The 23580-nt window shown below is 43.3% G+C and overlaps 1 protein-coding gene across 1 annotated transcript in view; it reads left to right on the top strand.

Moving 5' to 3' along the window:
* The window catches only part of PLXNA4 (plexin A4), a 944413-nt gene that overhangs the window by 585361 nt on the left and 335472 nt on the right, over positions 1-23580 (top strand). Inside the window, 2 exon segments of the mRNA XM_030216701.1 lie at positions 7249-7348; positions 13773-13887. Coding sequence (XP_030072561.1) covers positions 7249-7348; positions 13773-13887 — 215 coding nt within the window.

Raw genomic sequence — 23580 nt, 5'->3', positions numbered from 1 at the left:
CCGCACAATATATTTGATATCACTATGGTTGAAAAGAAGCAGCTGCAGATCATAGGTTTGGCAATACCAGGAGACAGCTGTATTGATGTCAAATGGAGAAAATCATGAAATATCAAGACTTGAAAGTGGAGGTGAGGCAGGGGCGTAGCCAGACAGCAGATTTTGGGTGGGCCTAGGCAAGAAGTGGGTGGGCACCAAGTGTTCTCCACCCCACCAAAAACATATCTCAGCTGGTGGAAAAATGCTTCTCTCCACCTTGGCAGTCTGCAGCAGGCAGGCGCTGAAAACTGAGAATGTGCAGGTGCCGGTATCGTGGAGAGTAGCATTTTCATTACCATCAGGGGGAAGTCTTCAGCTAGCAGAGATTGGGATCTCCACCAGCTACTGCTAAATGTGTATTACTGTTGGGTGGGCCTGAGCCCTATGTGGGTGGGCCCTGGCCCACCCCAGCCCACCTGTGGCTACGCCACTGGGTTGAGCACTTGCAGTCCCTGTAGGAATTGGAGCAATATCGAAAGACCTGGGACATCTGAACAAACTGGGCATTGACAAAGTCACCCTCTGCCAACTACAAGAAGCTCTGCTAGTGGAAACATAGAAACATGTCAGCAGATAAAGGCCAAATGGCCCATCTGGTCTGCCCATTCACACCATCAATAGTTTGAAAGCTTGTGTCTCATTCACCTGTTCCATCAAACTTAACTAGAAACAAAGGGGCCCTTTTAGTAAGCTGTGTAAGCATGTACTCACGCCCAACGCATGCCAAAATGGAGTTACCACCCAGCTACCACGTGGCTCTTCTGGTAATTTCATTTTTGGCACGCTTCCGATACGCGCCGCTGAAAAATAAATGTTATTTTTTGGCGAGCGTATCGGACATGCACCAAGTGGCATTTGATGCGTGGAGGTCATTACCACCCAGTTACCGCCTGAGACTTTACAGCTAGGTCAATGGCTCACGGTAAGGTCGCAGACCCAAAATGGACGCGCGGCAGTTTTGATTTTGCCGCACGTCCATTTTCGGCAAAACTTTTTCAAAGGCCTTTTTTACAGGCGCGCTGAAAAATGGATCGGCGCGCGCTCAAGACCCGCACCTACACTACCGTAAGCCATTTTTCAGGGCGCCTTAGTAAAAGGAGGAGCCCAAAGTTTTAAACAAACAAGACCTCAAATCTCCCGATAGGGACAAATACACAGAGTATTGCAAAACCCACTATCTTAAATGGGAGTAGGATATTATCATTGGTCCATATAAAAGGAACAAAAAGAATCGGCAGCAAGAACTCTACAACTACGGAGAAAATCTGCTGGTTCAAAAAAAAACAAAACCTCTCTCTTTAACCAATAGATAGAACAAGTGAATGAACATACAAAATTGGTTCAAAAAATAGCAGATCATTAAATCGCTACTCAGTTGACAAAAATCGTGCTGAAACGTAGCAAGTCAACAACTGCACATAAGGGGAAATAACACAGAGTCAAGGAAAACAATTTAAAAAGTGAAAAAACCCCAAAAGAGCATGGCCACCCCCCAAAAAAACAAAATAAAAATTAGCTGAGAACTATTGCTGGATCTGCCACTCATCTATAGTTCGTCTATTACTCCATGAATCCCCCGGTGTAGCTTCAATACAACTTAATCATCCACCGCAAGGCAGTGCACTGCTGGTTCCCCTTGTAAGGTTGAAAACATACCTTCACATCAAATCATAATACTATTACTACCCTGTTTCCCCGAAAATAAGACATCCCCTGAAAATAAGACCTAGTAGAGGTTTTGCTGAATTGCTAAATATAAGGCCTCCCCCGAAAGTAAGACCTAGCAAAGTTTTTGTTTGACCCCGATGAGACATGGACACAGAAACCTTAATTTTTTTCGCTGCAACCCAAAGACGAAATAACATTAAAGAAATGCAAGAAACAAGACTGAGGTGGAAAATCTATCGTCCAGCGGACTCCTACCATCCTCCTTCACGCTTTTGTGAAGATCAACTACCGGTAAGTGAGCCCGGAAAGAAAAGAAACATCCCCCTTGCAGAAATAATAAAAGAAAAGAAAATGAGTAGCCGAGCCCTTTCGGCGCTGCTCCATCGCCCAAGGGCTAAGTCAGACTAGAAGGATGGAAAGTGTTGCGAATGTACAGGAGGAGCGCATAAAGCGCCACCAACGGGGAACGGAGCTACCGTAGAATTTTTTTTTAACGTTTGTAATACAGTAGGGATGATCCTACGCCCTAAGCCCTCTCGCAACCTCCTGAGACCCCCCAGCCAGAGCAGCCGGAGCAGCCCGGCCCCACATTCCATTACCTTCCCTAGTTCATACCCCTCCTCCATTCCCAGCCCGGCCAGGGCGGCTCTGCTCCGCTCGAGTCCTGCGGCCACTGTGGGCAGATAGGCGAGCCATGGCCTACTCCTGCAGGATACCGCCCCCCACTTCAATACTGTTCCCGACCACCACAGTCCCCCTACTACTCCCGAATAAGACATCCCCTGAAAATAAGACCTAGCGCATCTTTGGGAGCAAAAATTAATATAAGACACTGTCTTATTTTCGGGGAAACACAGTACTATGACGACTACTAATATTAATATGGTTTCTTTGTCATCCTTTCATGGAATCTAGAAACACTGCTGACTCATGCACTCGAAGGATGAGTACATGAATGCTGGCTGAAAGTCACTCTTTGAATGCCAATTATATTTATTGTCAACATGATTTATTATATTATTGTAATTATCATTTGTGTAATGCAAGCAGATGAAATGATTGATGGTTTACACTGTAGTATTCACTTGAGATAGCACGGGGCTGTATAGTGTCACGGAGGACACTCTTCCAACGAGAACGGTTACCATGAAATGTACTTTGCTCGAGAAAGACAACTGGTGGTAGAGCAAGATTAGGGGACTCAACTTTCTAACCAGGTTTCTGAATTCCAGTTCCTAGAGTTGATCTCATTACTTAAAAAGCTCTGAGAAGGTCCTCGAGGGCATCACAAAGCACAGGGCCACCACAGAATCCTACCATGCCACTTGCCCACATTTTTCAATTCAGTAGAGCCCACGTACCTGCTCTTCCTGTGTTTGTTTTGCTCTGCCTGTGAGATGGCATTAGATAAAATGCACCTCACAAGACTGTTTTAATAATCAACAGCAGATGGGCAATGGATTTGAGCACCTGATGGTAATATTTATGCTGCCGAAATTTTTGACAGATTGTCAAGCCCAGTTTGGGACTGATTGATTAATGAATCTTTCAGATGAAGATAAAAACAAATCAAGGACGAGGGCTTGCTGGGTCATAGCCTTCTCGACTGCATTAATACAATTAATTTTCTCCAAAGAATGGCTGATGTGGATTATGAGGGCAGTGGTTTGGAGGTCACCAATGCCCTTCTGACTGGCAGAAGTGGAGAAACGAATTAATGGGGTTGAGAAGCGTTGCACAGGACATCCGAGGAAGGGCAAGACTATGGCTTAGTGATGTGATGCAAGGAACAACCTTGTAGGGAGGGAGTGAAGGTAGGGGATCAAAGCTGAAGATCAATGTCACATATTAGAAGTAACTACGGGGCCCTTTTACTAAGCCACGTAGGTGCCTACGCATGTCCAACGCGCATCAATTTGGAGTTACCACCCAGCTACCACATGACCCGTGTGGTAATTGAATTTTTTACGCACATCCGCTACCCATGCCAGAAAACATATTTTATTTTCTGGCGCATGGCGAAAATCGGGCGGTAACTCCGACTTGACGTGCGTAGGCAATTTCTGCATGGTTAACGCGAGAGACCTTACCGCTAAGTCAATGGCTAGCAGGAATATCTCAGACCCAAAATGGACGTGCACCAATTTTTATTTTACTATACATCCATTTTCATCAAAAATTTTAAAAAGGCATTTTTCACAGGCACGCTGAAAAATGGCTCGGCACACACCCTGAAAGCGTTTAGGGCCTAAGCTGATCTTTCAGTGCCCTCCCCCCTCCAAGTAGAGGACTGACCAGTTCTTTATTCTGGTCCCTGGAGCAGGGGCGTATCTGGACTCCGGCGGTAGGGGGGGCCAGAGCCAGAGGGAGGGGGCACATTTTAGCGCCCCCCCCCGCCCCCCCCGCCGCCGCCGAGCCCCCACCGCCACCAATAACTTAGTCTCTCCACCCCCCTCCCGCCGCCAACCCTCCCCCGCTGCCGTTCTTACTTTTGCTGGCGGGGGACCCCAACCCCCGCCAGCCGAGGTCTGCTTCCACCTGCCGCTGCCTTCAAAACTTCTTCTTCAGCCGGCGGGGGACCCCAAACCCCCGCCAGCCGCCCCGCGCTGTTTAAAATTCATCTTCGGCCTCCGTGGCCGTGCTGCTGGGATAGGCGGCGCTGTTGAAATCCACTTCGGAGTCTGACGTCGTTGTACGTTGTACGTGCTGCGACGTCAGACTCCGAAGTGGATTTCAACAGCGCCGCCTATCCCAGCAGCACGGCCACGGAGGCCGAAGATGAATTTTAAACAGCGCGGGGCGGCTGGCGGGGGTTTGGGGTCCCCCGCCGGCTGAAGAAGAAGTTTTGAAGGCAGCGGCAGGTGGAAGCAGACCTCGGCTGGCGAGGGTTGGGGTCCCCCGCCAGCAAAAGTAAGAACGGCAGCGGGGGAGGGTTGATGGCGGTAGGGGGGGCCAGGGCAAAATCTGCGGGGGCCCAGGCCCCTGAGGCCCCACGCAGATACGCCCCTGCCCTGGAGAGATCAAGAGAGAGAGAGATAAAACATACACACACACAAGATAAATATACAAATCAAAGGCCTTTGGAAGAGAGAACTGAGGGTCTCACATAATAGCATTAAGGCCACCCAGAACTGTCCCACAATTCCTCAGGTCCTCTGCTCTTTTATTAAGAATGCGTTAAGTCATAAATTAACTGGTTACATCACAAATCATGGGACACAAACTTTGAAAAAATTGGCTAGATTATATTCTGCTTGCATCTGCAAGTTCAGGGGTTCAGGGTACTTTCCAAAACTGCTAGTGGTTCCAGTAAAGTCTAACATTTATAGAAATGTGGAAATATCATACATTTTCCATATTACATCTGCATATTTCTCTCTTACTTCCCTGTTCCCTTCCAAACATGAATGCTCTTAGTGACTTCCTAGAATCTGAACAAAACATTCATTACAAAAGTTGTTGAAACTGTTAATTAACTAGGTTAAATGCACCTGTCCTGCTCTGTCTTAAAATTATCTCAGTTTCACATTTTTAATGTTTAACTCTTGCTATTCCCTTCTGAGCTAGGGGGTGCTATCATTTGCATAGTACACCCTTAATACCATCAGCCCAAAACTCGCACCTACACTACTGCACTATAGAAGAGATATGCCCATGGAAGGACAAGTGGAGGGTAATTGTAGAGCCATTTTCAGTCAGAAAATGCTGTTTTACTATGTAAATAGGCACTGAGAAGACTGGCAGGGGCATTTTCGAAAGAGAAGGGCGCCCATCTTCCAACACAAATCGGGAGATGTGCGTCCTTCTCTCAGGGTTACCCAAATCGGCATAATCAAAAGCCGATTTTGGGCGTCCTCAACTGCAGTCCGTTGCGGGGATGACTAAAGTTATACTGATAGCTGTTGCTTGAACAGAATAATTAAACCTTTTACAGAAGAAATAAATACAAAACGAGCATTGTTGCCCTTTTACAAGTCACTGAAACCTCACCTCGAGTGCTAGGTTTTGCACTGGAGATTACACCTTTGTGAAGATATGGAGAGTGTGGAAGCAATTCAGACGAGGGAAACTGAAATGATGGAGGTCATGGATCACTGAGATGGTTAAAGAACTCAAAATCAGCTCTTTAGATGTAAAAGAACAAAGAGAAAAGGGGGTATGATAGGATCATTCGAATACCTAGGAGCCAGAAGAAAGAGCGAGATGTACCAATTAGACTTGAAAACGTTTACAGAGCAGACAAAAAGACCATGGTACTCAGTAAAGGTTTTCAAGACTAATGGATACATCTTGCTCTTTCCTTTGGGTCCTGGAGATCCTGTATGAGTTGTTCACACCTGTCGTTTCGGTTTTCCTCATTTGAAAATCTAGCCAATTTTTAATATTTAACCACCTCTCTGACCTCACGTGCACCTTTCTTTAAATTAGTCACCTTACTTTCTAACTCCTCTTACTCCACCTTTGCTTATAGCCAATTAAAATGTTCTATTACGTTTTGTGTTGACATTGGAAGTAGTGTACTATGGCATACTTTGTATAGTTATTTGAATATTTTTACTGCTGTAATTGGCTCATATTTGATTTATTCTTACTGTACACTGCCTTGAGTGAATTCTTTCAAAAAGGCGGTCAATAAATCCTAATAAATAAATACAATTTTCATGTGAAAAGTAGTTCAGGGACAAGAAGTCATGATATGGAAGGTGGAAGGCTCACAGAAAATCCAAGGAAATCCCCTTTTTACTGGGAAGGTAGTAGATACCTATAGCAACTTATCAGCAGAAGAGGTGATGACCAAAACTAGAACAAAATTCTGTCAGACTTGGGACCAACACAGTGGACATCAATATATATAAAAGGCGAGTGTCGTACTCACTCGCAAATGCGCAGTAGAGACTTTCTCTGCCCCGCCCCCGCGTCAATACGTGATGACGGGGAGCGGAACAGAGAGGGTCTGTACTGCTTATTTCTGAAGGAGGGTCACCGCCGTCTAACGCTCCCCCCAACTGAGTCGCCGCCGCCACCCACCTTCTACCCGGTCGGGCCCTCGCTCCACTATTGAAACAGCGAGGGTCCGGGAACGCAGCACTGAGCTCTGCTGAGCTGCCGACATCGCCCTTCCTTCTTCTTCTCTGCCTCTGTCCCGCCCTCGACGACGTTACGTCACACGAGGGCGGGACAGGCAGAGAAGAAGAAGGAAGGCCGACGTTGGCAGCTCAGCAGAGCTCAGTGCTGCGTTCCCGGACCCTCGCTGTTTCAATAGCGGAGCGAGGGTCCGGCCGGGTGGAAGGTGGGTGGTGACGGCTCGGGGGGGCAGCGGCGAACTCGGCGGCGGGGGCGGGCCTTTCAACCCCCTCTTCCTATAATAGCCCGTTTTTACGGGCTCAAAGGCTAGTTATTAAAGGAAAGGAGGATGAAGATTGAGTAGGCAGGACTACTGGAAATATTGAATTGACCCAGAAAATCTTCTCTGCCTGTAGTTAAAGTGTTACTATATTAACTTGTATATTAATGCCTGATATTACCATTGATTGTTCATAGGAGACCATCAAGTGGTGCAGCTCCAACTCAAGTCCAAAGAAACGGGAGTGACTTTTGCCACAACAAGTTTTGTTTTCTACAACTGCAGCGTCCACAACTCGTAAGTTTTATCTTGTACTACTGCGAGGGAAGTTGGGGTTGGATCGAGTTGTGGGAGGGACCTCTAGGGCCTCTCAACCCTTTTGTTATTTCCTGTGCATCGGCAGTAGGAGGAAAAGGTATATACTGCAGCTGTAGGTGAGTTAAATCTACCTAGTCGTGATTGTACGGAGGCAAAAATCCTCATTCATGATAGTATCTATACTGAAAAGCAGGGATGTGTATTTATTTGAAATGACATGGTAAATGTCATAATCATTTGCCAGATCTTATAGTTTTTAGCCTGAAATACACTTTGAGTAGTTCTCCGGATTTGTCCCTGCTTCAATCGTGTTTAAATAACATTTCTCACTGGTTGTACAAGCATCATCTTATTTTAAATCCACATAAAGCTATCGCTTCTTGGATTTCGGGACACACATCCTCACCAGCTACGATTCCTGTACTTTTCGATACTCCAATTAAACCTGTACCTCAAATTAAGTATTTAGGTGTCATCCTCGATTCAAAATTAAATTTCTCTGCTCATATTTCATCTGTTTTGAAATCTGGGTTTGCTCATCTTTACAAATTGAAGAGAGTTCATAATATTCTTGACTAAACCAATGCATACTTTGGTTCATGCCTTCATTGTTTCAGAGTTGGATTACTGTAATGTCATATATGCCGACCCACCCAAAAGAGAACTGAAAAGGTCCAAACTCTTCAAAATACCGCTGCGTGCTTATTATGTTTCACAAGGTGCGGAAACCATCTCACTCCGTTGTACCAAAACTTGCATCGATATCCTATATAAAATACTTGTTCTAACCCATAAAGCGATGTATACAGGGCTTCCTGAGTATTTAGTGTTTGGCCAAATTAACTATCCCCTACACTCTGTCTCATTGCCTTCGATCTTTAAATGATCATCGACTTATTTTACCCAATCCTTAACAAGATTACTATGAGGCCACCCGGAAGAGTGCTTTCTATTTTATAGCACCTTTCCTGTAGAATAACCTTCCATTGTATATCCATTCAGAAACATCATTAAAGAAATTTAAAGTACTTCTTAAAACCCATGTTTTTACTTTAGCTTTTGTTTAGTTTGGCTCTGACTTCCTGGAGAGAGGCGAGTTTGATAGCACTTTTTCTTTTTAATTAATAGGGTGATTGTTTCTTGACATGACTGTTGACATCCCTATATATAGAAATGGCGTTCTTGTACTGAGTGTCTGTTTTTTTTTAATTATTGTATGTGCATCACTTTGACTTAAGCTGTAAAACAACAAATAAGCACATTTTAATAAACATAAATATTGCGTACTGTCTTTCAACAGGCACACTGTTGAAGAATAAGAACATAAGAATAGCCATACTGGGTCATAACAGTGGTCCATCCAGCCCAGTATCCTGTTTCCAACAGTGGCCAATCCAGGTCACAAGTACCTGACAGAATCTCAAAGAGTAGCAACATTGCGGAATCCCATCGAGTGGCAAGATTCCATGCTACCAATCCCAGGGACAGCCGTGGCTTCCCCTATGTCTTTCTCAGTAGCAGACTATGGCCTTTTCCTCCAAGAACTTGTCTAAATCTTTTTTAAACCCAGATACGTTAACTGCTGTTACCACATCCTCCGGCAAAGCGTTCCAGACTTAACTCTCTATTGAGTGAAAAAATATTTCCTCCTATTTGCTTTAAAGGTATTTCCATGTAACTTCATTGAGTGTCCCCTAGTCAAACATATAAACGGCGAGTGACCGTACTCACTCGCAAATGCGCAGTAGAGACTTCCCTCTCTGCCCTGCCCCCGCTTCAATACGTGATGATGGGGGCGGGACAGAGAGGGAAGTCTCTACTGGTATGCTGCAGACGTCGGAACCGCTCCCCCCTCCCCCGGAGTCGCCGCCGCCCCTCCATCTGGCCCGAGCACTGTGAACTTACATCACCACGCAGCAGCAGGCACATCAGCAAAGCTGCCGTAGGGCTTCCTTCTCTGCCTTTGTCCCGCCCTCGCCGACGTTACGTCACACGAGGGCGGGACACAGGCAGAGAAGGAAGCCCGCCCCAACGGCAGCTTTGCTGATGTGCCTGCTGCTGTGTGCTGATGTAAGTTTACAGTGCTGCTCGGGCCGGGTGGAGGGGCGGCGGCGACTCCGGGGGGGGGGCTCGGAAACCCCCCCCCATTCCAAAAGTAGCCCGTTTTCACGGGCTCAACGGCTAGTCTTTTCAGAAGAGTGAAAAATCGATTCACTTTTACTCATTCTACACCACTTAGGATTTTGTAGACTTTAATCATATCCTCCCTCAGCGATCTGTTTTCCAAGCCGAAGAGCCTCTTTAATCCTTTCCTCATATGAGAGGAGTTCCATTCCCTTTATCATTTTGGTCGTCCTTCTTTGAACCTTTTCTAATTTTGCTACATCTTTTTTTATATATGGCGACCAGAATTGAACGCAGTACTCAAGATAAACATAAAGAAATCCTGTTCAGAAGGAATGGATCCTCAGAGTTAATTTTTTTTGGGGGGGGGGGTTCAGAGAGTGGGGGTCCGCTAGCCTACTGGGTATTTTTGGCTGGGACGTGGCATGCTTTTTTTTTTTAATGTTTCCCTTCCTGTTAGTGAGTGAACCAATCATTATTCAAGCACAGACAGGAAGGGAGACATCTTTCTGCTCTTCAACAGCTGCAAATTACTGTCTCCGTGCACACTTTTTAATGCAGAGGTAATATGTATGCTATTAGTTTACTGCATTGAGGAGCAAAAATTGAGCGCTCAGCTTGTGTGAGAAACCATAAGTCATCAGTGCACGACTCTAATCCAAAATTTCTCCATCACTTCCTTTGTTAAAGCTCATTGCATGTAAACACAGGGCCTGTGCAAGTGTCCCTTAAGGACAGAAAAAACAAGTCTATTAACAAAATAGCATTACTGTTAGACAGAAAGACCGTTGCCCAATTCCTATGTCCTATTATCTTGTACCTTTGAAGACTCTGAAATGCTGCCGGTGAAGAAATGAACTTGGCCTGGGCTTCTGCACTTTCCCCGTTCTTAAATTTTAGAGGTCTTACTTTCTCCACCACATCAACTACCCAAGAATTTCCCCTGAGAACAATGTGAACCCTGAGCACGACAGCTATCTGAACGTTCAACGGGACAACAGCGCTCGTTCCCACGTCTTCAGAGCAGAAGAAAGAGGAGGCTGTGTGCTTAAATATTTATGATGCGTCATGTTATGGCTTGACATGATATGATACATTATACATTTTTAATTTGATTTAGCAGCGAGTTGGCTTGTTATCCATTACAAATAGTAGCTATTTAGACTGACAAAGTTTTCCAGCATTGAAGCAGGGCTGAATTTCACAACAGGAGGGAGAGGGGTTAATTCCAGCCCATCAGTGGGTTGTGACATGACAGATGCCTGAGCCCCTCAGAAGGTTCTGTGTATGAACAGAAGGTGTGTGTAGTACACAGACCACAGATGTAATCCTGTAGAGAAGACCTTTGAGAAAGGTCAACGCTTTCTTTGCAATGGCTATAGCTGTACATTATTAGTAGTTGTACTGTTTGTTTTATGGTGTATTTGGAACAATTAGTTCTCCTCCAGAAGGTGTGTAATTGCTGCTCTTTGTCAATTAAGTAGAGTCACTCCTCATTAACATGCAGAACTTCTGTGAGTATAACAAGTAGGGAAAGCATGCAGAGACACAGCCTCGGGAATGCTTTCCAACATAGACTTGAAGAAGGAATGTGTGTATGTGTGTGTGGGGAGGGGGAAAGTGTATAGGCATGGTGCGGTGGGGAGAGCATTTAGAGGGTAGAGGATATGGATGTGGTGGGGAGGGGGCTTAGAAATCTTTAAAAAGTGAAAAAATAATATAATTGTTTTTCTGCAAAACCAACCATTCTTTCAAATTTCTTCCTTTAGCTATGCCCTAGTGAAAATAGCTTTCACTTTTACCTCAGACCTATAACAGCATTAACCAGCAGGAACTGCCATTCCATAGGGTTTATTGAAGTTATGAGTTTAATATTTGTGTGGATTTCATAATTTCTTTTAAAAAAAGGGGACGGTGATATTTCGCAATAAGAAGCCGTTGGAATGGACATTGGCAGCAATTCTGTAAATTGGATCCTCATTTTAGGTGCCAGAAAGAGGTAATTCTCTAACAGGTTCAGGGCATGCATAAACCATTATCGAATATCAATGCAAAGCTGCATTGGTGTGCCAAAAGATAGGCACGCCTACGTAGGACCGGCTGGTGTACATGAGTGCCTAACTGTGCCATGCAATGCACGGAACTGATAGTATTGTATAAGTTGTACGCATCAACTTGGTGACACATCCATGATATGCCCATGCTCTGTGCACATGTATGTCCCCTATCAGTTCCGTGCTAAGCGATTTAGGTGCACCATTTATAGAATAGCTCCAGAAACGTAGACACATACCCCCAGATTTTATATATGGGGCCAGATTCTATATAAGATGCCTAAATAATCCATGCGGTAAACATTTCTGCCTAAGTGTATTCTGTATACTGAGCTTAGATTTAGGCGCAGTATATAGAATATGCTTAGTTAATATTCTAGTGTTCCTAAATTTACGCACATAGTTAAAGAATATGGCCCAGTGCATGTAAATGTATGTGCCGGGATTTACTCCACATCTTCGTTGGTATAAATGGATGTGCGTAGTTTTAGGCGCTGAAATATCAATTAATCATATTTTGTATACCGCACCTAATCTAGATGCCGCTTATAGAATTTGCTTAGTCAGCATTGATTTCAGCACTGATTTTTTAAGCGCCATATATGCTACTACTACTACTACTTATCATTTCTAAAGCGCTACTAGACGTACACAGCGCTGTACACTTGAACATGAAGAGACAGTCCCTGCTCGACAGAGCTTACAATCTAATTAGGACAGACAAACAGGACAAACAAGGGATAAGGACAAAGAGTAGCAAGATTCCGGAATCCCAAAGAGTAGCAAGATTCCCGGAATCCCAAAGAGTAGCAAGATTCCGTACAGAATCTCAAATACTACTACTTATCATTTCTATAGCGCTACTAGACGTACGCAGCACTGTACACTTGAACATGAAGAGACAGTCCCTGCTCGACAGAGCTTACAATCTAATTAGGACAGACAAACAGGACAAATAAGGGATAAGGACAAAGAGTAGCAAGATTCTGGAATCCCAAAGAATAGCAAGATTCCGTACAGAATCTCAAACACTAGCAAAGATTCCAGAATCCTACAGACTACTACTACTTATCATTTCTATAGTGCTACTAGACGTACGCAGCACTGGACACTTGAACATGAAGAGACAGTCCCTGCTCGACAGAGCTTACAATCTAATTAGGACAGACAAACAGGACAAATAAGGGATAAGGACAAAGAGTAGCAAGATTCTGGAATCCCAAAGAATAGCAAGATTCCGTACAGAATCTCAAACACTAGCAAAGATTCCAGAATCCTACAGACTACTACTACTTATCATTTCTATAGCGCTACTAGACGTACGCAGCACTGGACACTTGAACATGAGGAGACAGTCCCTGCTCGACAGAGCTTACAATCTAATTAGGACAGACAAACAGGACAAACAAAAGATAAGGGAATATTAAAGTGAGGATGATAAAATAAGGGTTCTGAACAAGTGAGTAAGGGTTAGGAGTTAAAAGCAGCATGTATAGAACCTCCCCCAATATGCATAAAGTTAATTTTAGGGTAACTTTAATCTCCAAATTTGCATTTGCTGGTGGTCTACATTAATTGCAAATCAAAAGACCTTGTTACTCAGGTTTACCAGTACTGATGTCCAAACGTGGCTCTCTGGACCTGAGAACCACATTCAACTGCAGTCAACACATGGGATTCCAGTCCTGCGAAGCCCTCCTGCTTTTCAACCATTCACTGTGGGCTGTCTGATGTGGAAAAACCTAATTCGCACAGGGTTCTGCATTTCATTAGCTTGATCTGTCTGGCGTTAAAACCTGATGTATTGTCTGCAGTAAAGCCAGCAGGTAACTGGTGTTACTGTGCTGGTTTTAATTCTTGTAAGTACACGGATCCCATAACACCCGGTGCACAGAAGTAGGATTAAGGTAATTTACAGATTATCTGAACCAGATGCCCATTCAGTGGATTACTGTATGTATGGAAAGAGAGAGAAATGCGCAGTCCAATCCTGAGGCCTTCATAGAAGTAAATATTACGCTTGCACGGGCAGCTCTGGGCCAGATGTACTAAGCATATTCCTCTTAGACGCAGCCTGGGACAAATACCTTATTACATCTGACCCACTAAAGCCGGTCAGCGCGTTTACCCTTCAGCCATCTCTCTTCTTGTTGATTTATACCCTTGTATCTGCTCTTTGAGTTCTGAAATTTCCATAACTCTTTCCGCTTTTCTCCTTCCTGCAGGTGCTTGTCGTGTGTTGAAAGCCCTTATCAGTGTCACTGGTGTAAATATCGCCATGTGTGTACGCACGATCCACAGACGTGTTCCTTTCAGGAAGGCAGGGTGAAGGTGCCTGAGGTAGGTTTACAGCTATATGGGGGCATCTGAGAGATGGGGAGGGGAGGGGGGAAATTGTACAACCAATTGTATATTGAGCCTGGAACACAGTTTTCCAAATAGCATGGTCAAGAGAGAAACGATGAGATTTCAGGCGTTTACTTGTTTCCTGGCTTAAAATCTACAGAGCTGGCTTGATTCCTTAAAAAAGAGGGGGTTCACGCCTTCCACAAATCCAACAAGGGAAAACAAATGCAGAGCGGAAGAAAATCCAATCCAAGAAACCAGTCAGAACTCACGGAATGAGAACTCCAAATAGACTTTATTAGGACCCTACACGGTCTGTGTTTCGGCTATAAAGCCTTCATCAGGGGTCGATATGCTGATATTCTATTGAGCATATGATACTACTGGAGCACTGAAAATAACACAAAGTCAAAATCAGAGATAGAGATAGTTGTAACTGGCGATCACTGCAAACTAATAGTTTGGAGTTCTTATTCCGTGAGTTCTGACTGGTTTCTTGGATTGGATTTTCTTCCACTCTGCATTTGTTTTCCTTGATTCCTTTAAAAAACATATCATTTTACCTGTATTCTTTTGCTTTATTGGACAAGGTCAAGGTCAGTTTATTTTGATGTACTGCAAAGTTATAGTATGATATCTAAGCGGTTTACAATTTAAAAACAAGTATTACAAAGAAAGAGGGATTCAGTTTAAAAACTGAGAAAACCTGACAGAGGCAGAAACAGGACAACAAGAAACAACTGGGGAAAGCACAGGAGAAAAAAGAAAAAAGATTACAAAATCTTACAGAAGGGAATACGGAGGGTTGGAATAAAACAAGAGGCAGAATGGTATTGTCTGCAGCAGATGATAAAAGCCTGGAATTTTGGATTAGTGGAAAAATGTACCTAAAGAAGTGTGATTTAAAGGCGAGGCGAATCCACGCACAGGCCTGAGGACTCATAGGTCTGTGAGGCCCTTCTCATTATTATGGTGGGCTCTGCATATCCTGTTCAGTCTGGTGGTTGTGTTTTTCGGGGATGTGATAAACTTTTTATAAACTCTGCTGAAACCCTGACATTTACCATTTATTAATGCTTGTGTCAATATCCTATAACAGTAACTTGATGTCATACGTATACTTGTATACATTTAAAACACTTGTACAGTTGCATGTATATTATGTGATGGATAGAAAAACTATGTACTTGACAGTTGTGGCCGGGAAGTGGGGGGGCCCTATGTTCTAGTTGGCCCCAGGGGTCCACGAACTTGTGATCCATCCCTGATTAAGGGTATTTGTTAAAAAAAAATTCTGAAGAGGCGACTCAATCCTAAGTGAAAGAGGAAAGTTATTCCAGAGCGTGGGGATAACAACACTGAAACTAGTGTGTCTGAGTACATCAAGCCAGATGTGACGATAAGAAGGAACAGAGAGGAAGTATTGGTTTGAGGAACGCAAAGATTGAGAAGGATTGCAGGTTATGCAGAAAGAACAGTAGACCAATGGGGAACCTGATAAACACTAGTAAGATACTTGACTGGAACGTTGCATCTCCTTACTTTATTTTGAATGTTTCACATAAGAACGTAAGAGTAGCCATACTGGGTCAGTCCAATGGTCCACCTAACCCAGTATCCTGTTTTCCAAACAGTGGCCAAGCCAGGTCACAAGTACCTGGCAGAAACTCAAATTGTGGCAACATTCCATGTAGAACCCCAAAGAATAGCAAGATTCTGGAATCCTAAAGAGTGACAGGATTCCATGTAGAACCTCAAAGAGTAGCAACATTTCATGTAGAAACCCAAAGAATAGCAGGATTCCAGAATCCTAAAGAGTGACAAGATTCCATGTAGAACCTCAAAGAGTAGCAACATTTCATATAGAACCCCAAAGAATAGCAACATTTCATGTAGAACCCCAAAGAATAGCAAGATTCCAGAATCCTAAAGAGTAACGAGATTCCATGCAGAATCTCAGAGTAGTAACATTCCGTACTACAAATCCAAGGGCAAGTAGTTGCTTCCCACGTCTGCCTCAATAGCAGACTAAGGACTTTTCCTCCAGGAATTTGTCCAAACCTTTTTTAAACCCAAATACGCTAACCGCTGTTACCACATCCTCCAGCAAAGAGTTCCAGAGCTCAACTATTCGTTGAGTGAAAAAAAATATTTCCTCCTATTTGTTTTAAAAGTATTTCCATGTAACTTCCTTGCATGTCCCCTAGTCCTTGTGCTTTTGGAACAAGTAAAAAAAAAAATCGATTTACTTCTACCCATTTTGTATACTGGTTTGTAATAAAAGTGCATACATTTTAGCATTTTTAACATTTTGAAAAGTATTGTTGCATAGGTGGCCACATCCAAATTTTTAGGCTGACATGAGAGCCAACCAGGTGACAGATGGCCACATCTTCTATTTATAGGTGTTTACATAGTAACATAGTAGATGACGGCAGAAAAAGACCTGCATGGTCCATCTAGTCTGCCCAAGATAAACTCATATCTTGAATTTGTACCTGTCTTTCAGGGCACAGACCGTATAAATCTGCCCTCCCCTATCCTCGCCTCCCAACCACCAACCCCTCTTCCCCCCACCTGCTCCGCCACCCAATTTCAGCTAAGCTTCTGAGGATCCATTCCTTCTGCACAGGATTCCTTTATGCCTATCCCACGCATGTTTGAACTCCGTTACCGTTTTCATCTCCACCACCTCCCGCGGGAGGGCATTCCAAGCGTCCACCACCCTCTCCGTGAAGAAATACTTCCTGACATCTTTCCTGAGTCTGCCCCCCTTCAATCTCATTTCATGTCCTCTCGTTCTACCGCCTTCCCATCTCTCGTTCTACCGCCTTCCCATTACTGAGGCTGTCTCTGTCCATCTGAAATCCATCCATACATGGCAGATGATGTACATGAACATGGCCCTGCACCTTTAATGAAGTAGCTGTGCAGGCTGTGGGCCAAAGAATGAAGGAAGAGACGTCAGCATGAGAAAAGCAGTGCAGGTCCCCACCGTTTCTCCTGCTGTAGTCTAGGGAAGGTGACGTACCAGAGGGGTTTCCAACCTTCACTGACTGAAGAAGTGCAGTGAGCAGTGAAGGACTGGCAGCCACCCCCCCCCCCCCCCCCCCCCCACCAACAGAAGAAGCAAACTCGTACAGTGGTAAAAACTAGGGTGGCCGTACCACAAAACTGGATCATCTACAGAAGTGGTGCCTGGAAGAGTTAAAGGCGGGGGGGTTGGAGGCAGAGGTAAGGCGCTTTCTAGGGTCTCAGAGACCAGGGAAGGGTGATGACTGAGATAAGAAGTATTGACAGGGATATGCAGGAGGAAGAAAATGGAGAGAATATTGACCGGGAACTGCAAGGAGGGAATGAGATATGAAAGAGCAGGCCTGGCCCAGAGATAGCCTTAGTAGCTGCAAGCTTGCCCCCAGGATAGGAGATAAGGTGAAGAAAAAGTCAAGGGATGGGCAGATTCATGAAATGTACCAATGTGCATAACTTAAGAGTCTGTGTTTTGCAACTTGTTGACAGTGTCCTTTGTCTCTTGATTTATTCATACTTTGTTCCCGCTTTCAATTAGTCCATGATATTACAACTGATTATCGGTACACAGTCAGGTCTGAGTTCCCACCATCCGATTACAGCCAGAACTGTACGGGTGATTAGTGCATGAGATATGGGTGAGGATCAGCCCCTTGCAGATAAATTTTATGTGCTGATATTGGAGTTTGAGACTAATGTGACAGCTCTAGGTACATAAATAACATAAGTATTGCCATACTGGGACAGACCAAAGGTCCATCAAGGCTAGAATCCTGTTTCCAACAGTGACCAATCCAGGTCCCAAATACCTGGCAAGATCCCAAAAAAGTACAAACCATTTTATGCTGCTTATCCCAGAAATAAGCAGTGGATTTTTCCCAAGTCCATTTTAATAATGGTCTATGGTCTTTTTCTTTAGGAAGCCAGCCAAACCTTTTTTTAAACCCCGCTAAGCTAACCGCCTTTACCACATTATCTGGCAATGACTTCCAGAGTTTAATTACATGTTGAGTGAAGAAACTTTTTCTCTGATTCATTTTAAATGTACTACTTTGTAGCTTCATTGCATGCCCTCTAGTCCTAGTATTTTTGGAAAGAGTAAACAGACGCTTCACGTCTATCCACTCCACTCAGTATTTTATAGATCTCTATCATATCTCCCCTCAGCCGTCTTTTTCCCTAGCCGCTTTATCCTTTCCTCATAGGAAATCCACCCCCTTTATCGTTTTCGTTGCCCTTCTCTGCACCTTTTCTAATTCCACTATATCTTTTTTGAGATGCGGTGACCAGAATTGTAGCAGCAGGGTACAGACATATGGTGCTAATACTTGGTGAAATCTGGTGCTCCCAAGTACAGTCAGTCTCAGTAGTAGAAATCGGATCTGAGAACAAATGCTGCATGTATTATACCAGTTCAGACAGAACTGCTGCTGTACCCTCTGGCCAGCTGTTGGACAGACTTATTTAAGCAAAGGAGAAGGCTGTTCCTTTTCCGGGTTTTTTTCCACCTTTACAGACATAACTCAGATCATGAAAGGAGAGGGGGAAAGCCCTGTAATCATTTAATTATCATAATTAATGTTTTTATAGTTTCTTTTTTAAAAATATTTTACTAGTTGTCTTGTCTTAATGCCGTGTTTATTTAAACTGCAGACAGCGGTGTGTTTTTTTTTGTTTCCCGATCCATAGAAATGACAGTAGACACCCACATAATCTAACACATGGCTTCACATGCTAATCTGCCACTCACCCGCTCCTGGTAACATCTGGAGAGGATAATTCCTAGGTAGTCAATGGCATTGTAGCTGACATAGGCATTGGACTGATAAGACACGGTGGAAGAATCCTGCTACAGCTACCAACACATTCTACAACAGATAAATCTTGTGTTCCAGTGATAGGACTGAAGTGATTTCATTATTATACAGTCCAAAGTCCTGATGGTATACAACAGAGAAATTCTAGCTTCTGATATTGTATAGCTGATAAGCCTCAAGCTCTGCTTTCCTCTGGGTCTCAGGCATAATTGAACATTTGTGCTTCTGTTCAGAGTAGCTGCTAAATGCCCCAAGAAGCTGACATCAGTCTCCAATCTTTGAACCTAAGAACATAAGAAAAGCCTTGCTCAGTCAGGCCAAGGTCTACTGGACCCAGCATCCCGTCTCCAACATTGTCTAGTCAGAGTTGCAAGTTCTCAAAGTGTAGATCTATTTCCCACAATTCTTTTCCAGGGATGAACAATTAGTCTACTTGGCTAATAATTTTTTTATGGACTTTTGCTCCAGGAGCTTGTCCAATCCTTTTTTTGAATTCCACAATTGTGACCACATCCTCTGGCAATAGATTCCACAGATTAATGTTTCTCTCTATAAAGGTTATCAATAGAAATCAAACAAAATAAAACATGGAAAAGAAAATAAGATGATACCTTTTTTATTGGACATAACTTAATACATTTCCTGATTAGCTTTCGAAGGTTGCCCTTCTTCGTCAGATCGGAAATAAGCAAATGTGGTAGCAGATAGTATATATGAGTGAGACATCCAAGCATTACTTTGACAGTCTGACAGGGTGGGAGTGGGTAGGAGGTATGCATGGGGACATCAAAGCATTTCATTGATATTCTAACAGGATGGGTGTGGGTAGGTGAGAGGAGGGTGGTAAACAGAGAAATACAATTTTATGATTTATAATGGGCTAGAAAACCCAGATCCTTGTTAAGTCCTGTCTGTTTGGTGTCAAAATATTAACCTATCTTAAGGTTATCAAAATGATAACCTTAAGAGTGGACTAACATGGCTACCACACCTCTCTCTATAAAAAAATAACAACAGAAACAACAAAACAAAAACAGAAACGCTCTACAATTTGTTTTCAATCCGCTGGTCGTTTATTTCACGAAATGTCGCCTTGTTTTTCTCTTGTTTGAAAAGGGAAACAACTATTCCTATTTATCAATGCGAAAGAAAGCAGATCCGAAATAAAGTACTCCAAAAACAATGCTTTATCAAAACCAAGCACCTGACGTGGTCCTTGTTTTGCCCAATCAGGGCTGCCTCAGGGGTATGAACAAAATTGTATACAGAGACAAGTCAAACAGTAAGGCAAAAGAATGAGTCTTCTAAGACTTGCAATTAGTAATTTCTCAAGGATGTAGTTTATTGGTAAGCAAAGAGGATCCGACATGTGTTTCGACTTGCAAAAGCCTGCTTCAGGGGTCTGGAAACAATACATAAATATACCAAATTACAAACAATATAAGAATATAACTGTATAAAATAATTAGAATCATAAAAACATGAATAAATGTGCATAAAATCATAGCGCAAATTAACCCCCCTGCTTACTAAGCCACATTAGCGGCTGCCGTGCGCTAATGCCAACTTTGAATGGGCTGTGTCGGCATTGCCGCGTGACTTACTAAACAGAGGGGTAAATGTATGAAATAATTAGAATGATAAAAACATAAATAGATGTGAATAAAGTCATTGTGCAAATTAAATAAATTCATAAAAGCACAATAATATAAATGAAGTTAAGAACCATAGATATGCATATGCAAAACAATGTATACGTTATTAAACCATGTGCAAAACTACTACTTATCATTTCTATAGCGCTACTAGACATACGCAGCACTGTACAGAGCTTACAATCTAATTAGGACAGACAAACAGTACAAATAAAAGATAAGGGAATTACTAAGGTGGGAATGATAAAATATGGGTACTGAACAGGTGAGTAAGGGTTAGGAGTTAAAAGCAGCATCAAAAAGGTGGGCTTTTAGCCTAGATTTGAAGATGGCCAGAGATGGAGCTTGACATACTGGCTCAGGAAGTTTATTCCAGGCATATGGTGCAGCAAGATAAAAGGAACAGAGTCTGGAGTTAGCGGTGGAGAAGGGTGCAGATAAGAGAGATTTACCCAGTAAACGGCTCCGCTCATTCTGCCTCGCCTCACCCTATGCTTGGAACAACCTTCCTGAGCCCTTAAGCCAAGCTCCCTCCCTGCCCATCTTCAAGTCTTTGCTTAAAACCCACCTCTTCAATGCTGCATTCGGCACCTAACTCTTACCGTTCAGTGAATCCAGACTGCCCCAATTTGACCGCCCCTATTGGACTGACCGTTCACTTGTCTCTTAGATTGTAAGCTCTTTGAGCAGGGACTGTCCCTCTATGTTTATATTGTACAGCGCTGCGTAACCCTTGTAGCGCTTTAGAAATGTTAAGTAGTAGTAGTAGTAGTAACGGCGTTCCCGGGGAGGAGTATAGGGAGAGGTAAGAGTGGAGAGGGACTGAGGAGCTGCAGTGTGAATGCACTTGTAAGTCAATAAGAGGAGTTTGAACTGTATGCAGAAACAGATAGGGAGCCAGTGAAGTGACTTGAGGAGACTTGTACATGTATATATATTCATTTGTAAATGGACATGTAAACCAAATTACGACCAATTATACTTGGTTTTAATAAAGCAATGTTTTTGGAGTACTTTATTTGGCATCTGCTTTCTATATCACCTTGGCACAGATCTGAACCGTCTCTCTGATGTCCGTTCCCTATTTATCCATTCCACCCCACTCAAGTTTTTAAAATTCTATCATTTCTCCTCTCGGTCATCTTTTCTCCAAGCTGAAGAGCCCTAGCCTGTTTAGCCTTTCTTCATAAGGGAAGTGTTCATCTCCATTATCATTTTTGCTGTCCTTCTCTGAACTTTTCTAGTTGCACTGTCTCCTTTATGAGATGGGGAGACCGGAAATGTACACTGTACTCAAGGTGCGGACACACTAGAAGCATATTCAGAGATATTAAGATCATCTCAGTTTTGTTTTCCATGGCTGCTTGATGTGTTTTCTCTCCAATTCTACTGGGCAAATCAATCCTCTTGAGAAACTGAAATCTTGCCTGAAAACCTATTATTTTAATTGCTTATTATTTTAATTATTTTGTCATTATCATGGTCTTGAAATGTTACCTATCACCCATAAACACAACCATCCTAATCCACTAGCACTGGGATTTGCAGCTTCCTTTCTCACTTGGCGTTTATTTTTTTTTATTAGGGTAAGGATTTATTTACCGCCTTTTTGAAGGAATTTACTCAAGGTGGTGTTACAGTAAGAATAAATCAAACATGAGCAATAGACAATTACAGCAGTAAAAATATTCAAGTAACAATACAAAGTATGGCATAGTAGACTACTTTAAATTGAATTCTGGTACTTGCTACGAATATGAATCAACAAATGTATAAGTCCACTGATAGCAAGTAACTCTCGTGTCTGCTGATGTAATAATCTGTATATGTAGAGGAAAAGACTTCAGATACTCGGTTCAAATAACGGTCTATTGAGACCCGTGAACCAAGACGCTCAGCGTTAACTCTGGAATAATAAAATTCCTTTAGGTCAATCCGCTGGTGAGTATGCTCATTAGTCAGAAAAACCTCTTATTTATTAAATAGGCTTGTATAGCAATGAAGGTAAAAATTATACTTAGCTTCTATTAGCTCCACACTTGCTGGGAACGCCCAAGGAGCTGAACCCAACAATCTTCTTCTACATCAGTGGAGGAGTGGCCTAGTAGTTAGGGTGGTGGACTTTTGTCCTGGGGAACTGAGGAACTGAGTTTGATTCCCGGCACAGGCAGCTCCTTGTGACTCTGGGCAAGTCACTTAACCCTCCATTGCCCCATGTAAGCTGCATTGAGCCTGCCATGAGTGGGAAAGCGCGGGGTACAAATGTAACAAAAACCAAACAAACATCACACTGATGTCTTCTACATCACCCTAAGTTCAAGACAAAATCAAAAACTAAGCAGAAAGAGTGGAGAGCTCGAGGACATCCAAAGGATCGTACAACTAACTGCTTTAAAGAAAGCTGCTGTGGATTCCTTGCAAAAGAGCCTGAGGGTGGGGAGGCATCAAGAAAAAAGGTCCTGAAAGCACCATGGCTATGGTAGCTAGATGGCAGGACATAAAACCAGAGGCTAGTGAGTTGCACAGTTGGGACAACTTAGAAGGTGATGTTAGGCAAACACTTGCCCACCGGAACAATTAAAGAATAAACCTGTCAGATTAGTGGTGAGAATGCAGGGGAAGGGAAGGGGCGAGGGTGTTAGACAACCACTGGAGTGGCTGGAGGACAGTCACCAAGTGTAACGTTTTCAAACACGTACTCTTGTCATGTTCACACGCTTTGCTAACACAAAGGTGCAGCTCCAATAATCTAAACTTTGCGTGGTGTCTTTCATTCAGACAAAGTCCCAATGCATCATATACTTTATCAGAAGCATGCATGTAGGCCTGACTGCCAACTGGATTTCACGATGGACAATTACAGTCGCAATGAGGCATTGAACCTCTGTAATTTAGTATCGCTGGAAACATTTTCACTGTGGACGCTCGTAATTTCTTATCCTAGTAGATCTTCTCACCATAGTCATAATCGTGTGGCAACCTGATGCATCAGCATGGTTCAGCCAGTGGCTAGTGTTGCCAGATGGAAAAAAGTTTCCATGCCCAAAAACCAGCCCAAAACCCACATAGTCATTTGCATATGAATGACATCATTAATAAATATTAATGAGCCAATTTGCATTCAAATGACGTCATTAAGCCCGCCTCCGTGGGGCTTCTATTGGCCGCGGGAAATCCAGCCAACC

The sequence above is a fragment of the Microcaecilia unicolor genome, chromosome 10 (assembly GCF_901765095.1).
Source record: "Microcaecilia unicolor chromosome 10, aMicUni1.1, whole genome shotgun sequence".
NCBI lineage: Eukaryota > Metazoa > Chordata > Amphibia > Gymnophiona > Siphonopidae > Microcaecilia > Microcaecilia unicolor.
The sequence above is the reverse complement of the archived record's forward strand: the minus strand, read 5'-3'. Positions and strand labels throughout refer to the sequence as shown.